Here is a 16,054-nt window from a genome sequence, read left to right as displayed (position 1 = left end):
AATTGTCAGTAGAAACCACATTTGTTTAAACAAGTCAGCCATATCAGCTGTTTTTTTTAAAGGCAGTAAATGAGGCTGAATGAACTGTTTCGCTGCCAGACAAGGATCCTCTGATAGCCAGGTGTAGCAGTGGTAAGGTGTTGGGACTGATGTTGGGACTCGGCTGTTGGGACAGCTTTATGTAGGCCCTAACAGTGTGTGGGCACTGTTTGTCACAGTTATAGAGCAATTCATGTATTGTTTAGTGTTGTGTTGTGTAGTGGATTTGCTGGCTTGCATCTAAACATTTTGTTTTTTATTTGCCCCATCAAGATTTACATGCTAAAATCGCCACTGGTGAGGAATCTCTGAATATCTCACCTCAGCCGACCCTGTTGAACAAAATAGAAGGCTAATCAAAGCAGACACCTCCAGGCAGTATTTTATTACCTATCAAATAAATACCTTTATGGTGTAATACAAATGCAGTCGGACGAAAATGCACTGCTTTTTGTAATATATTATCCAAGTCGTTAGATGTTAACATTCCTTTTGCCTTTCTAAGACTCACGTTAAAGTGGAAATCCGGGATTTAAAAAACAACAAAGCGTCACCCCGCCACTTGTTGTGGTAAACAGCTGAGGGATTGGGCTGGAAAAATGTAACCACTATCAAAATCATAGACAGAGCCATCGATGAGATCAAAATTATAGTTTTAACCATGTTTTGAAGCTGTACAGTGTTTTCTTACAAATACATTGTTTACAAACAATGGAGTAAAACAAGCTTATATTTTGGGTTCGAAAAGGGTCCAACAGTTAAACTAAGCTCATTAGGCATTTATAAGTTATATTCTTAAAGAATCAATGGCTATACATCACTACACTAAAAGTCCAAAAATGTATGCACCAATTCCGGATTGCCCTTTTAAGAGGGACTCCCACAAAGGTTTGAGTGGCAGTTTGATAGCAAAACATTAACATTTGAAAATGGAGTATTGGAAAATGAAATTCCTGGGATAATTGGTTGTAATGGTTCGTTTTAGAGCAACCACAACAACATATTGGTTTCATTATTGCAATTCGTTAGAGGGCTTTCACTTGAAAGAAATTGCATTGGCAAATCATCGAGTTCTGTGTATGAATGAAGGGGGAGTGTGAGAAGCTTCAGGTGTGTCTCAGTAACGCACATGTGTTCTTCAGGCATGCACATCACAATGAGATGATCACTACCTTTGGGGAACAAGGCAAACCAACCGTGTTGACCACATCCACAGGGAGACAACAACATTAAGCAACAGGACATCATTACATTAAGTCTACCATATTTCTCTTTCTTCCTTTCGGTCTCTCTATCTCTCTCTTTCGCTCTCTCTTTCTCTCTCTCAGAAATAATAAGCATCCTCTATAACTGAAATAAACCTAAAGAATTGACTGGAGGGTTACACATAAAATTATCCTAAACCATGAAGCAACAAGGACGAATACCACGTTTCATTTTAAACACAGGAACCCTCGCCCAACTCCCAACCCTCCCCTGCATGTCTGAGACCACAGATATACAGTGATAAGCAACAATGATGAAATGCTGCCCTTTGATAAGAGTGAAATGCTGCTGGGTGCTTATTGGCTCTTACCTGATGGATTGAGCAGTCGCCAGGTGATTGATGGATCTGGCCTCCCATTGGCTAGACAACTCAATGTCACATTGCTGCCTTCGTTCACAGTGATGTCTTCCGAAACTTTGTAAATGTTTGCCGGAACTGTAAGAGAAAGTGGCATTGGTCATTGTTTATTAATGTAGTAGTAAAAACATGGAGAGTAATATTTAATCTGAAGCAGATATAGTGGTTGTAAAAACAGATATGAATGATTCTAATATAAGTACAAGCATTTTCTATGGTAGGGTTTGAGTCTTCCTAAGAACTGTGTAATGGATTTTCAAAGGCAAGAATTGGAACCACAATGTAGTATTACAGTGAATGAAGTGTATGGTTTATGAAATATTCAAATACTACAAAATGATGTCAAATGTCAACAACATTATGCAAACGACTGCGGCATGAACATAAGTCTTTACAATACATTTGTCGCTGTGGCATAGGCTACCTGTCACTTTTTCAGTATAGTTGAATGCAAAGGTTTGAATTCAAAAGTATTGCAATGTTAATTCAACAAGTGAAAAGGAAAGTTGAGAAGCAACTTCAAATGGAAAAGTTTCTGTACCTCAACCCAATCCATTACCCACCAAAAGATTAAATGAACTGAAATGCTAGGTGCATGACTTTGACTGATGTTCAAAGAAAGCCGAACGTTTGTCATCTGAATGTAATGTTTAATCGGCCTTCTACCTCTCAATTCTGATTTACTCTGCCCCGAAACAAATAAAACAGGGAACGTATTACTCAGATAAAATTGCTCTGACAAATTAAGAAAGCGAGGTGCACTCCATTTTCACATTGGTCAGCAATTCAACTGTAATCAATCTGAGTGCACAGAGAGGGCATACAGACATCATTGTGAATTTCAAAACTGTGGGTGGATGGAGGCGAGGTGTTGTACACGCATATCTTTGCTAGAAGCTAATGACCAATGACTTGTCAATGATGAATGGGGCAAAATACATAGAGTAATACAGAAACATATTCCATATTATTGTAGTGTCACGCCCTGACTCTAGGGACTTGTATTGGTTGAGTCAGGATGTGTATTTTCTGTGTTGGGTTTGTCTATGTTAGTTTCTAGATCGTTTAGATCTATGTTGGCCAGGGTGGTTCCCAATCAGAGGCAGCTGTAGCTCGTTGTCTCTGATTGGGGTCCATACTTAGGTAGCCTGTTGGCACTAGTGGGGGTGGGATCTTGTTCCGTAAATGTATGTTGTTTGTATGCTACCTTGGACTTCACGTTTCGTTTGTTGTTTTGTTGTGTGTTTAGTCGTTAATAAATATGAATGCATATCACGCTGCGCCTTGGTCCTTCTCGTCCGTAAACGATCGTGACAGAAGATCCCACCAATCCTCGATAAAGCAGCGTGACGAGGAGAGAGAATGGACTTGGGAGGAGATGAGAGAGAGTCTGGCAAGGGGGATGGAGGCCATGATGACGGTGGAGAGACAAGCCCAAAAAAATGTTTTGGGGGGGGCTCACGCCGTGGACGACGAGGCAGCAGGAGGCCGCGATAGAGCGGTTCAGCCGTTTAGCAGAGGAATGCCGCCAGATTAAGGGGGTCATTGGTTCAGAGGGAACAGAAGGAAAGTGTAGAGGCACGGCGAGAGGAGCTGGTTAGGCAGCAGAAGGATTAATAGTGGGGGTTAATGAAGGAACCCAGTCCCGCTCCTCGCACAAATCAAGTGGTGCGTGTCGCCAGTCCGGCCCGGCCCGTTCCTGATTCCCGCACTAAGCCAGTGGTGGGTGTTCCCAGTATGGTTCGGCCCGTTCCCGCTCCTCGCATCAAGCCAGTGGTGCGCATCGCCAGCCCGGTCCGGCCTGTTCCTGTCCCTCGCACCAAGTCAGTGGTGCGCGTCGCCAGCCCGGCCCGGCCTGTTCCTGCCCCGTGCACCAAGCCAGCGGTGCGCGTTGCCAGCCCGGTCCGACCTGTTCCTGTCCCTCGCACCAAGTCAGTGGTGCGCGTCGCCAGCCCGGCCCGGCCTGTTCCTGCCCGTGCACAAGCCAGCGGTGCGCGTTGCCAGCCCGGTCCGACCTGTTCCTGTCCCTCGCACCAAGTCAGTGGTGCGCGTCGCCAGCCCGGCCCGGCCTGTTCCTGCCCCGTGCACCAAGCCAGTGGTGCGCGTCGCCAGCCCGGTCCAACCTGTTCCTGTCCCCCAAGCCAGTGGTGCGCGTCGCCAGCCTGGCCCGGCCCGTTCCTACTCCCCGCACCAAGCCAGTGGTGCGCGTCGTCAGCCCAGTCCGGCCTGTTCCTGCACCCCGCACCAAGCCAGGGGTGCGCATCGTCAGCCCAGTCCGGCCCGTTCCTGCTCCCCGCACCAAGCCAGTGGTGCGTGTGTCCAGTCCGGCACGGCCCGTGCCTGTTCCACCGGTGCCTGGTCCAGCTCCGGTCAGCGGCTCCACTCCGGAGCCAGAGCAATCCGCTCCACCGGGGTCCAGTCCAGCTCCGGCCAGTGGCTCCACTCCGGAGCCGGATCCGACTCTAGGGACTTGTATTGGTTGAGTCAGGGTGTGTATTTTCTGTGTTGGGTTTGTCTATGTTAGTTTCTAGATCGTTTAGATCTATGTTGGCCAGGGTGGTTCCCAATCAGAGGCAGCTGTAGCTCGTTGTCTCTGATTGGGGACCATACTTAGGTAGCCTGTTGGCACTAGTGGGGGTGGGATCTTGTTCCGTAAAGGTATGTTCTTTGTATGCTACCTTGGACTTCACGTTTCGTTTGTTGTTTTGTCGTGTGTTTAGTCGTTAATAAATATGAATGCATATCACGCTGCGCCTTGGTCCTTCTCGTCCGTAAACGATCGTGACATGTAGAAGTTGAACAAGTAGCTCAATGCTTACAAATGCACATATACTGCATATGTCCAAATACCACTCTCAGGTACAGTGAGGGAAAAAAGTATTTGATCCCCTGCTGATTTTGTTTGCCCACTGACAAAGAAATGATCAGTCTATAATTTTAATGGTAGGTTTATTTGAACAGTGAGAGACAGAATAACAACAAAAAAATACAGAAAAACTCATGTCAAAAATGTTATAAATTGATTTGCATTTTAATGAGGGAAATAAGTATTTGACCCCATCTCAATCAGAAAGATTTCTGGCTCCCAGGTGTCTTTTATACAGGTAACGAGCTGAGATTAGGAGCACACTCTTAAAGGGAGTGCTCCTAATCTCAGTTTGTTACCTGTATAAAAGACACCTGTCCACAGAAGCAATCAATCAATCAGATTCAAAACTCTCCACCATGGCCAAGACCAAAGAGCTCTCCAAGGATGTCAGGGACAAGATTGTAGACCTACACAAGGCTGGAATGGGATACAAGACCATCGCCAAGCAGCTTGGTGAGAAGGTGACAACAGTTGGTGCGATTATTCGCAAATGGAAGAAACCCAAAAGAATTGTCAATCTCCCTCTGCCTGGGGCTCCATGCAAGCTCTCACCTCGTGGAGTTGCAATGATCATGAGAACGGTGAGGAATCAGCCCAGAACTACACGGGAGGATCTTGTCAATGATCTCAATGTAGCTGGGACCATAGTCACCAAGAAAACAATTGGTAACACACTACGCCGTGAAGAACTGAAATCCTGCAGCGCCCGCAAGGTCCCCCTGCTCAAGAAAGCACATATACAGGCCCTTCTGAAGTTTGCCAATGAACATCTGAATGATTCAGAGGAGAACTGGGTGAAAGTATTGTGGTCAGATGAGACCAAAATGGAGCTCTTTGGCATAAACTCAACTTGCCGTGTTTGGAGGAGGAGGAATGCTGCCTATGACCACAAGAACACCATCCCCACCGTCAAACATGGAGGTGGAAACATTATGCTTTGGGGGTGTTTTTCTGCTAAGGGGACAGGACAACATCACCACATCAGAGGGACGATGGACGGGGCCATGTACCATCAAATCTTGGGTGAGAACCTCCTTCCCTCAGCCAGGGCATTGAAAATGGGTCGTGGATGGGTATTCCAGCATGACAATGACCCAAAACACACGGCCAAGGCAACAAAGGAGTGGCTCAAGAAGAAGCACATTAAGGACCTGGAGTGGCCTAGCCAGTCTCCAGACCTTAATCCCATAGAAAATCTGTGGAGGGAGCTGAAGGTTCGAGTTGCCAAACGTCAGCCTCGAAACCTTAATGACTTGGAGAAGGTCTGCAAAGAGGAGTGGAACAAAATCCCTCCTGAGATGTGTGCAAACCTGGTGGCCAACTACAAGAAACGTTTGACCTCTGTGATTGCCAACAAGGGTTTTGCCACCAAGTACTAAGTCATGTTTTGCAGAGGGGTCAAATACTTATTTCCCCCATTAAAATGCAAATCAATTCATAACATTTTTGACATGCGTTTTTCTGGATTTTTTTGTTGTTATTCTGCCTCTCACTGTTCAAATAAACCTACCATTAAAATTATAGACTGATCATGTTTTTGTCAGTGGGCAAACGTACAACATCAGCAGGGGATCAAATACTTTTTTCCCTCACTGTATAATAAATATGTTTTATAACATTCTCATGTCAAGGTGAATCAAACTTGTAGTTGCCATGCTGTTTCATATTTGACAACATGGAAAACATATTCTATATGTTGTCAAATATGACAGAGGAATAATCAATACATCAGTGCACCTCTGGATTTTTCCTCCCCCCAAAATGTATGTTTTTATACAGATACTGACCATGCAACATCCCTTAACTGATGCTGTATACACTCCTCTAGATTCCCTTTATTTGGCCAGTACAGCCTGTCCCTTTAATGACATTGGACAACAAAGCTATTTTATTGCCAAACAACATTAAATGAAGCCATACAGAGTTATTGCGTGAGTCAAATGACCACAGAAAGTGAAGATGTGTTTTTCGATACGGGAAGGATTGAAGTGACAGGGAATCCAATAGCTTTTTCTCAAAGAAGCGGGCTGGAAATATCAACGCTCTGATTGGCTGAATGAGGACCCGCGCATTAATCTACACCAGGCAAGTCGCACAGATAAAAATTAGTTTGAGAGAAAACAACAGCTCCCAGACAGACAACCCTGTCACGTTCTAAACAGATATAGTCGCGGCGGTTCATGAGTCAAATTAATAAAGACTCTAAACCATTTCAACATAGTGGCTATAGCTCCCAGCAAGGATTGTAATCTTAGTCATGGGTCAACCTTCAAGGAACAATATTTGAAAGGGCAGTTCTTTGAAAAACTATTTCGCTGGCTGCCCAGGATTCTACAGCGACTTACAAGGGATTGTGTGAGGTTGATTTTACACACGTAGCCTAGAGAACTACTTTGCCGTTCCGTGGTTAGATGGTGGGATCAAATGTAGCTTTAGTTTCTGCCAAAACATTTATTTTGCCTTTCAAGAAACACATCAATGATTTCATCTATGGACTTAGAGAAGTAGCCTATTTATCACCTTTTAACATTTATTTCCTTCATTTTTTATTTGAGCATTTTCACATTTCTTCAAATTATTTTCAATATTTTTTCTTTCCAACCTCGTCAATATAATCCTATTTTGAGTCAGTTTATTATACCCAAAAGACCTAGTGATCCTAGAAAATAAGTGAAAAACGGATACAAAATATATTGCTTAAATACATTGACCTTCGTTTCAACTTTGATAATAAAACTTCAAAGCCTTGGAAGCATGAGAAACTACAACATAATTAGAAGAAGCTTATTGTATCATAAATCCATGTGATAATATAACCTGACAGTCAGCTTCAGGCTTTTCCTAGATTCCTGACGAGCCAAACCACCCAGGGAGGTAGCGATGATCAAAGTCCCAGAATGGTTCACCTCAGAGAGGCATAAAGAAACCCAGCCGCACCTCCAGTGTCATAGATGTCCTGATCAATGTGTTTACTGTCAAACCACAGCCTTTTAATCTAGCTATGACTCATCTTTAGCTGAATATGGTTGCAGAGAGAGAGACACACACAGAAAATGGAACAGAATTCGCTTGGTAGCCGATTAAGATTCTCACTATCTGCCTGGCACATGCACGCACGTACAACCATTTCAAGGTACCATGCATGAAATGAGCCTTCCTGTTGAAAGAGAGAGGATGACAACAACAGGTATTCCCAGCCAAAATGTCTCACACCTGCATTGTGTAATGTCTCAAACTACATTGAACAAAACTATAAACGCAACATGTAAAGTGTAAAATGTTGGTCCCATGTTTCATGAGCTGAAATAAAAGATCCCAGAAATGTTCCATATGCACAAAAAGCTTATTTCTCTCAAATTTTGTGCACAAATTTTTTTACATTCCTGTTAGTGTGCATTTTTTCTCCTTTGCCAAGATAATCCATCCACCTGAAAGGTGTGGCATATCAAGAAGCTGATTAAACAGCATGATCATTACACAGGTGCACCTTGTGCTGGGGACAATAAAAGGCCACTCTAAAATGTGCAGTTTTGTCACACAACCACAAATGTCTCAAGTTTTGAGGGAGCATGCAATTGGCATGCTGACTGCAAGGATGTCCACCAGAGCTGTTGCCAGAAAATTTAATGTTAATTTCTCTACCAAAAGCTGCCTCCAATGTCGTTTTAGAGAATTTGGCAGTAGGTACAACCGGCCTCACAACTACAGGCCACTTGTGGGTGAGCGGTTTGCTGATGTCAACGTTGTGAACAGAGTGCCCCATGGTGGCAGTGGGGTTATGTTATGGGCAGGCATAAGCTACGGATAACGAACACAATTGCATTTTATCGATGGCAATTTGAATGCACAGAAATACCGTGACGAGATCCTGAGGCCCATTGTGAAGCCCATTTATTTTAAGGTATTTCTTTTAACAGATGCACATCTGTATTCCCAGTCATGTGAAATTCATAGATTAGTGCCTAATGCATTGATACACCAGTAACACCAGAGCTCTTTGAATGACTATACTACCATACCAACTGACCTCTGCGGATCGCTCCTTCTGTCTCTCCACCCACGCCATCCTGCCACGTTCAGACATGACATTTGGACCGCTGATGTCACAGGCCTAAGTGTTGTCGAGGCAATTATGTTTCCGTAATTTGAATCATTAAAGCATAATCAGCGGAAAGCGCTCGCAGCATTGAGTTCTGCTTTTAGCACTAGCTGCCAATTACTTTCCTCGGTATGCAACAAGGTCGTTATACCAGAAACCATTCAGATGACACAGAACAACCTCCTGAATGTTGTGACACCTCTGCAATGTAATAAAATCACCTCAAACAAACTCATAACTGGCTGCTGGGTGCCTCCCCAAACCTTGACCCAAAGAGGCAATCTGTTACCGTGGAAACAGTGAGAATGACAGCCAGGCAATCTTGTCCATTCAAGGACTTTAAAGGAGAGGCAACCATCAATATAGTGGGCCTCTTCAGGATTGGGACTGCTGCGGTCATAGGGAAGAAAAGTGTTTATGCATAAGCCTACACTCCTCTTTCACAAGCCCAGAGGACATGACACATACAAACATGAGTACTCTCTTAAACACTGTCATTGTGAGTCTGCTTGAGTAAGGCAGCATTGAAAAGTAAAAAGAACAGACGCAATTAACCAAAATGTTAATAAAAAAATCCTCCTAACAGATTCTGTCATTAGAAAAATATTTTTACAGGGAAGTAGAGCCTTGTGATCTGATTCATCGTTAGTTTGTCTGTTTTTTGTAAACATATGCTTACATTTTCAATGCTCATAAACCTATGACTCAATGGTGTTAATGTGAGTTACCACTATGACAAATCAGTATTTCACTAAATACGAACAAACTCTGGAGTTTGCCAGTTTCCTCATAATAACAAACAAGAAAGCGATGCCAACATGTTTGATCAGAGACCTCGGGGTGCGTTTTTTCTGCAGCGGCCGCCCCCAGGTGGTGAAGGTAGGAAACAACACCTCCACTTCGCTGATCCTCAACACTAAGGGCCCCACAAGGGTGCGTGCTCAGCCCCCTCCTGTACTCCCTGTTCACCCATGACTGCGTGGCCAAGCACACCTCCAACTCAATCATCAAGTTTGCAGACGACACAACAGTAGTAGGCTTGATTACCACCAATGACGAGACAGCCTACAGGGAGGAGGTGAGGGCTCTGGGAGTGTGGTGCCAGGAAAATAACCTCTCACTCAACGTCAACAAAACAAAGGAGATTATCGTGGACTTCAGGAAACAGCAGAGGGAACACCCCCTATCCACATCGACGGGACCGCAGTGGAGAAGGTGGAAAGCTTCAAGTTCCTCGGCGTACACATCACTGACAAACTGAAATGGTCCACCCACACAGACAGTGTGGTGAAGAACCTCAGAAGTCTGAAGTCTCTTTAACCTCAGAAGTCTGAAGAAATTTTGCTTGGCACCTAAAACCCTCACAAGCCTTTACAGATGCACAATTGAGAACATCCTGTCGGACTGTATCCCCGCCTGATACGGCAACTGTACCGCCAGCAACCGCAGGGCTCTCCAGAGGTTGGTGAGGTCTGCCCAACGTATCACCGGGGGCAAACTACCAAAAAGATCATCAAGGACAACAACCACCCGAGCCACTGCCTGTTCACCCCGCTATCATCCAGAAGGCGAGGTCAATACAGGTGCATCAAAGCTGGGACCAAGAGACTGAAAAACAGCTTCTATCTCAAGGCCATCAGACTGTTAAATAGCCTTCACTAGCACATTAGAGGCTGCTGCCTATATACATAAATTAGAAATCACTGGCCACTTTAATAAATCTAACACTAGTCACTTTAATAATGTTTGCATATCTTGCATTACACATCTCATATGTATATACTGTAAAACACGTGTATGTGACCAATAAAATTTGATTTGGATTTGATTTGAAAGAGATGGCACACTTTTAACAGGATACAGCAGTGCACAGATCCACCGAGCAGTGGCTCTGCCCCTTTCATTGTGCACTTCTGGCAGGACTGCTGGAGCTGCTGCTCATAGCTGCTCCACCAACATAATCATCGCCAGCAGCACTCCATGATCTAAACTAAAGTTCTCTCTGAACTTTCAAAGGGAAGAGAGGATTTCAAATAGACTAATGCCCATTGGAGGCCCTTTTGAGCAAGCCTTTGTGTGGATGTGGAGAGACATTCGGAGGCAGTTCCTGCTGGCCAGATTAAGGTCTTCTTGAGGACGAATCCCTGATTAATTCAAATGTAGCTTTTTTTCTTTAGAGGTGTTCCAGTGGAGGGCAGAGAGGTTTCCACAAGGGCAGAGACTCATAAATCATACAAACAAATAATTGGTGTTTGTGTTGAAAGGAGAAAACATTGGGAAGGGAAAAGGTAGCGGCAGTATTTCTAACAAGCCAACCAAAACCCCAGTAGAGAGAAATGCATTGGCTGTGTTTTTGTTGTGCCCAATGAGCAGGACTTTAACTCGTGAAAAATTGTTGCTCTTTAAACATTCTTCAAGCTATAATTCTTATCTCAAGTAAACTGTAGAATAAATGTACTGCCAGTTCAAGGCAATGTGTACTTTTATCCTTGGCGATCATCCGCATCGTTCAGGACGGCGTGCCAAAAACCCCAGATTCAATTTGTATTCAAGATATATCATGATTTAGTGCCTTATAAAACAGAATGAGATGATAAGAAAACAAAGAGAGGAGGACACAACAGCTGGCTGGAGGAGAAACTCTTGGCAGTGACCTTTCCTTTTTAGATGAACTTGGGTTTAACACTCCTTCCTGCTCTCTTGTGGTCTCAGTTCTCCAGCCAATTCTTCATGGAACTTCCTGTAAAGCAGTGCTTTATTTCACCCCTTCTCTGTATGACTTAAAGTTACACTACATGACCAAAAGTATGTGGACTGCTCGTCGAACATCTCAATCCAAAACCATGGGCATTAATATGGAGTTGGTCCCCCCTTTGCTGTTATAAAGGCTCCACTCTTCTGGGAAGGCTTTCCACTAGATGTTGGAACATTGCTGCAGGGACTTGCTTCCATTCAGCCACAAGAGCATTAGTGAGCTCGGACAATGATGTTGGGCGATTAGGCCTGGCTCGCAGATGGTGTTCCAATTCATCCCAAAGGTGTTCGATGGGGTTGAGGTCAGAGCTCTGTGCAGGCCAGTCAAGTTCTTCCACACCGATCTCAACAAACCATTTCTGTACGGACCTCGCTTTGTGCACGGGGGCCTTCCCCAAACTGTTGCCACAAAGTTGGAAGCACAGAATCGTCTAGAATGTCATTGTATGCTGTAGCGTTAATATTTCCCTTCACTGGAACTTAGGGGCCTAGCCCGAACCATGAAAAACAGCCCCAGACAATTATTCCTCCTCCACAAAACTTCACAGTTGGCACTATGCATTGGGGCAGGTAGCGTTCTACTGGCATCTGCCAAACCCAGATTTGTCCGTCGGACTGCCAGATGGTGAAGCGTGATTCATCACTCCAGAGAACCTGTTTCCACTGCTCCAGAGTCCAATGGCGGCGAGCTTTACACCACCCCAGCCAACTCTTGGCATTACGCATGGTGAATTTAGGCTTGTGTGCGGCTGCTCAGCCATGGAAACCCATTTCATGAAGCTCACAACAAACAGTTCTTGTTCTGACGTTGCTTCCAGAGGCAGTTTGGAATTCTGTAGTGAGTGTTGCAACCGAGGACAGCCAATTTTTAGGCGCTTCAGCACTCGGAGGTCACGTCCTGTGAGCTTGTGTGGCCTACCACTTCGCGGCTGAGCCGTTGTTGCTCCTAGACGTTTCCACTTCACAATAACAGCACTTATAGTTGCCCGGGGCAGCTCTAGCAGGGCAGAAATTTGTTGGAAAGGTGGCATCCTATGACAGTGCCACGTTGAAAGTCACTGAGGTCTTCAGTAAGGCCATTCTACTGCCAATGTTTGTCTATGGAGATTGCATGGCTGCGTGCTCGATTTTATACACCTGTCAGCAACGGGTGTGGCTGAAATAAACAAATCCACTAATTTGAAGGGGTGTCCACATACTTTTGTATATATAGTGTATTTCTGGAGAAGGACTTCGTAGAATTACGGCTATTTCCCCAGACTAGCAAACAGCTACCGTTAGCATTGACCATTCGGATCAATTGTTTTAATTAATAACCTATGGAAAATATGCCTATAAGATCAGGAGGGCACCTTACAAACCCAAGTACAATCCAAGTTCAATTGAGGCTATAAATATAAGCTAATCGTCATGTAATCTTATTGATCAATGTGAACTGCCAAATTATCGTAAATGGCCACGCTCACAAAAAATCCTCCATCCAACCCCCCTCAAGTGGAAACTATAGAAAAACTGTGTTCAGAAGATACACTGTAGATTCCTATAACAAACCATGGTCTAGATTCAATCAGTTCAGCGTTAACCAGCGATAACGCTTCGTTGGAGCGCTCAAATCTGTGAGCGGATAGTCGTGTGGTCATTGTCACAAAGCCACACCCGTCCCACTCGCGTTAAGAACGAGAAAGTGTAGGCTATACAGAAATAATGACACTCAAATTGAAAATCATGAAACTAAATAATGAGGAATTCTATCAGCCTAATTGAGGTGTAGATTACGTTACACATTCCAGTGTTCGAACTTGTAAACACAGCTGCATGGGATTTCTTACTAATGCAAGTCTGTCCAGCCAATGAAATGTCCACGATAGGTAGGCTATAATGCCTGGACTCGCTTGTGGATTTCACAGCTCTAACACAGTTCCACCTATAAAACCGTGATAAAAACAGCTATGCAGGGTGTCGGCTAGCACGAATCTGATTGATTCTAGCCCAATTTTGTGATTGAAGCCATGCTCACTTGCCCCTTTGGCTACATTTTCTAAAGCTGAAAGCACTAAGAATGCGGATTCTGGCACTCAAACCAGCAATCAGAGCAGGTAATCAATATTCCTTGATTGCTCTCCGTTCTGTGCAATAATGTTGGATTAGGTAAAGTACAGGCTGTGATGGGAGGGGAAGCCTATTAACTTGCCTCTCCATAGACGAGCCCCTTGAACCCCTTTATTTTACAGCCATTTGGATTAAACAAGCAATGGGATCAAGGTACTTTATTCAATTTAGTCTGATTGACGGTCTTGACACTATAAGGGTAATGACTTAGAAGGCTTGGGATCAATGCAATGAGGGGAGACCTCAGTTTAAACACCCTTTCTATTGGTACCACTTTTAAAGTAATCTTTCACCATCCCTTCCTTTGCTGTAGGTTTCGTTCAATTGAATATTACGTCTATCAAACGGTTTTGGCTTACAGTAAGGAACCCATGTTACAATGTTACTGATGTAAGCATTATTAAGCATTCCTTTCCTTTGCTTTAGGTTCAATTGAATATCACATGCCTATCAAACTGTTTTGCTTGTTGTGTTTGGTTTGTGCTTACATCTGGTAAGGGACCACTGTTGAGTTACAATGTAAGTATTTTTATTTATTTCATGCCAACAAACGTACATTGTAATATTTATGCAACAGCAAAAACTTCTTTTTTTACCGTGTGGTCAAATAAAATAGCAAAACAGTTGTTTTCCAATTCTCCGAATAAGAAATGAGAATGCCAGGGCAGCGATCTGTAAAGAAAGACTGCATAAACCCTGCTAAAGCAGGATTGATTGGACCACCAGACTCCAAGTTGCACTTGATTATCAAACATTGTGGTTCTCTTCTATTTCCATTTCAACTTGATGTAACAAGAAGCGATTTGAATTAGAATCAACCAGACCCAATGGTATTGACTGAGTGACTGATGTCTCTATCCAGACTATTAGCCTGGCTTGAGCTTCATATACTCTGACTACTAGTACTGAACAGCTGTGGTAGTGGGGAGACCAGGGAGACATCTGACTATATCTGAAAACCTCCCAGTGTCAAATCTATCTGAACTAACTAAGTCACATCCAACCTGTTTTGGTTGACTGCCTTCAGTAAGGATGGACCAGCCTACTCCTCTCTGTAATGCCTTAGGTATACATAATTCCCAAGTGGTAGTGGTGGAAAAAGTACTAAATTGTCATACTTGAGTAAAAGTAAAGATACCTTAATAGAAAATGACTCAAGTAAAAGTGAAAGTCACCCAGTAAACTGCTACTTGAGTAAAAGTCTACAAGTATTTGGTTTTAAATATACTTAAGTATCAAAAGTAAATTGAATTGCTAAAATGTACTTAAGTATCAAAAGTAAAAGTAACAGTATAAACCATTTCAAATTCCTTAAATTAAGCAAACCAGACGGCACAATGTTTTTTTTATTGACGGATAGCCAGGGGCACCGTCCAACACTCAGACATAATTTACAAACAAAGCATTTGTGTTTAGTGAGTCCGCCAGATCAGAGGCAGTAGGGATGACCAGGGATGTTCTCTTGATAAGTGTGTGAATTGGACCATTTTCCTGTCAACATGTAACAAGTACTTTGAGTGTCAGGGAAAATGTAGGGAGTAAAAACATTATTTTCTTTAGGAATGTAGTGAAGTAAAAGTAAAAGTTGGCAAAAATATAAATAGTAAAATAATGTACAGATACAGACAATAATGTACTTTTAAGTATTTTTACTTAAGTACTTAACATCTGCCAAGTGGTGCACTTGAAAAGCTTTGCAGCTCAAAGGAGAAATAACAAGCACAGACACAATATGTACCAGCACGCTTAATAACTAACCAACACATTGAAAGCCTCTCCATTAAATAATTGTACATCATCTGTTGAGGTATAGTACTGTAGTAATAGCTAGTTGTGCGTTGTTTACAACAGCACTCACCTCTATGTATAAACCATAAACGACTGTAATATCATAACATACTGCACCGAACGGCAGAATTACCAAGCACAATGGTGATGGTCTATATTTACAGAGAGAGAGGGGGAGAGAGGGAGAAAGAGAGTTGACCCATAATCATTACTGAATTCTCAGTAACATTTCTCAGAAGACCTAAAGGAATAACATATTATCTTGAGTGTCTACAATATTGGCAGAACAACAACTCCTGGAAAACCTTTAACATGCATTTTCTCTCTCTAATATTGAGTTGCCTCCCCCCTACTACCACACCCTGTTCAAAGGCACTTCAATATTTTGTCTGCCCATTCACTCTCTGAATGGCATACATACACAATCCATGTCTCAATTGTCTCAAGGCTTAACAATCCTTCTTTAACCTGTCTCCTGCCCTTCATCTACACTTGAAGTGGATTTAACAGGTGGCATCAATAAGGGATCATAGCTTTCACCTGGATTCACCTGGCCAGTCTATGTCATGGAAAGAGCATGTTCCTATTGTTTTGTACACTCAAGAAGGAGTTTGTAGATATGCACTCGACATATTGTGTCAATGTGTCAGACTCAGTGTTCAGAGCAGCCAAAGAAGTGTACTGTAGCCTACAGGTTATAATAGGGGAATATACAGTGAACACATGTCTTGAGGACTTAACGTGGAAATGCTATATCATCTTTATGGCCAAA

The 16,054-nt window shown here is 43.3% G+C and overlaps 1 protein-coding gene across 4 annotated transcripts in view; it reads right to left on the bottom strand.

Annotated features, from left to right (window-relative positions):
* LOC121563519 (limbic system-associated membrane protein) overlaps positions 1-16,054 on the bottom strand; it is a 1,168,857-nt gene that overhangs the window by 24,038 nt on the left and 1,128,765 nt on the right. For all 4 annotated transcript variants that reach the window (XM_041875420.2, XM_041875421.2, XM_041875419.2 and 1 more), the window contains one exon: positions 1,616-1,741. In XM_041875420.2, the coding sequence (XP_041731354.1) occupies positions 1,616-1,741 (126 nt within the window). The remainder of the gene's footprint in view (positions 1-1,615; positions 1,742-16,054) is intronic.

Source organism: Coregonus clupeaformis, chromosome 5 (genome assembly GCF_020615455.1).
Source record: "Coregonus clupeaformis isolate EN_2021a chromosome 5, ASM2061545v1, whole genome shotgun sequence".
NCBI lineage: Eukaryota > Metazoa > Chordata > Actinopteri > Salmoniformes > Salmonidae > Coregonus > Coregonus clupeaformis.
The sequence above is the reverse complement of the archived record's forward strand: the minus strand, read 5'-3'. Positions and strand labels throughout refer to the sequence as shown.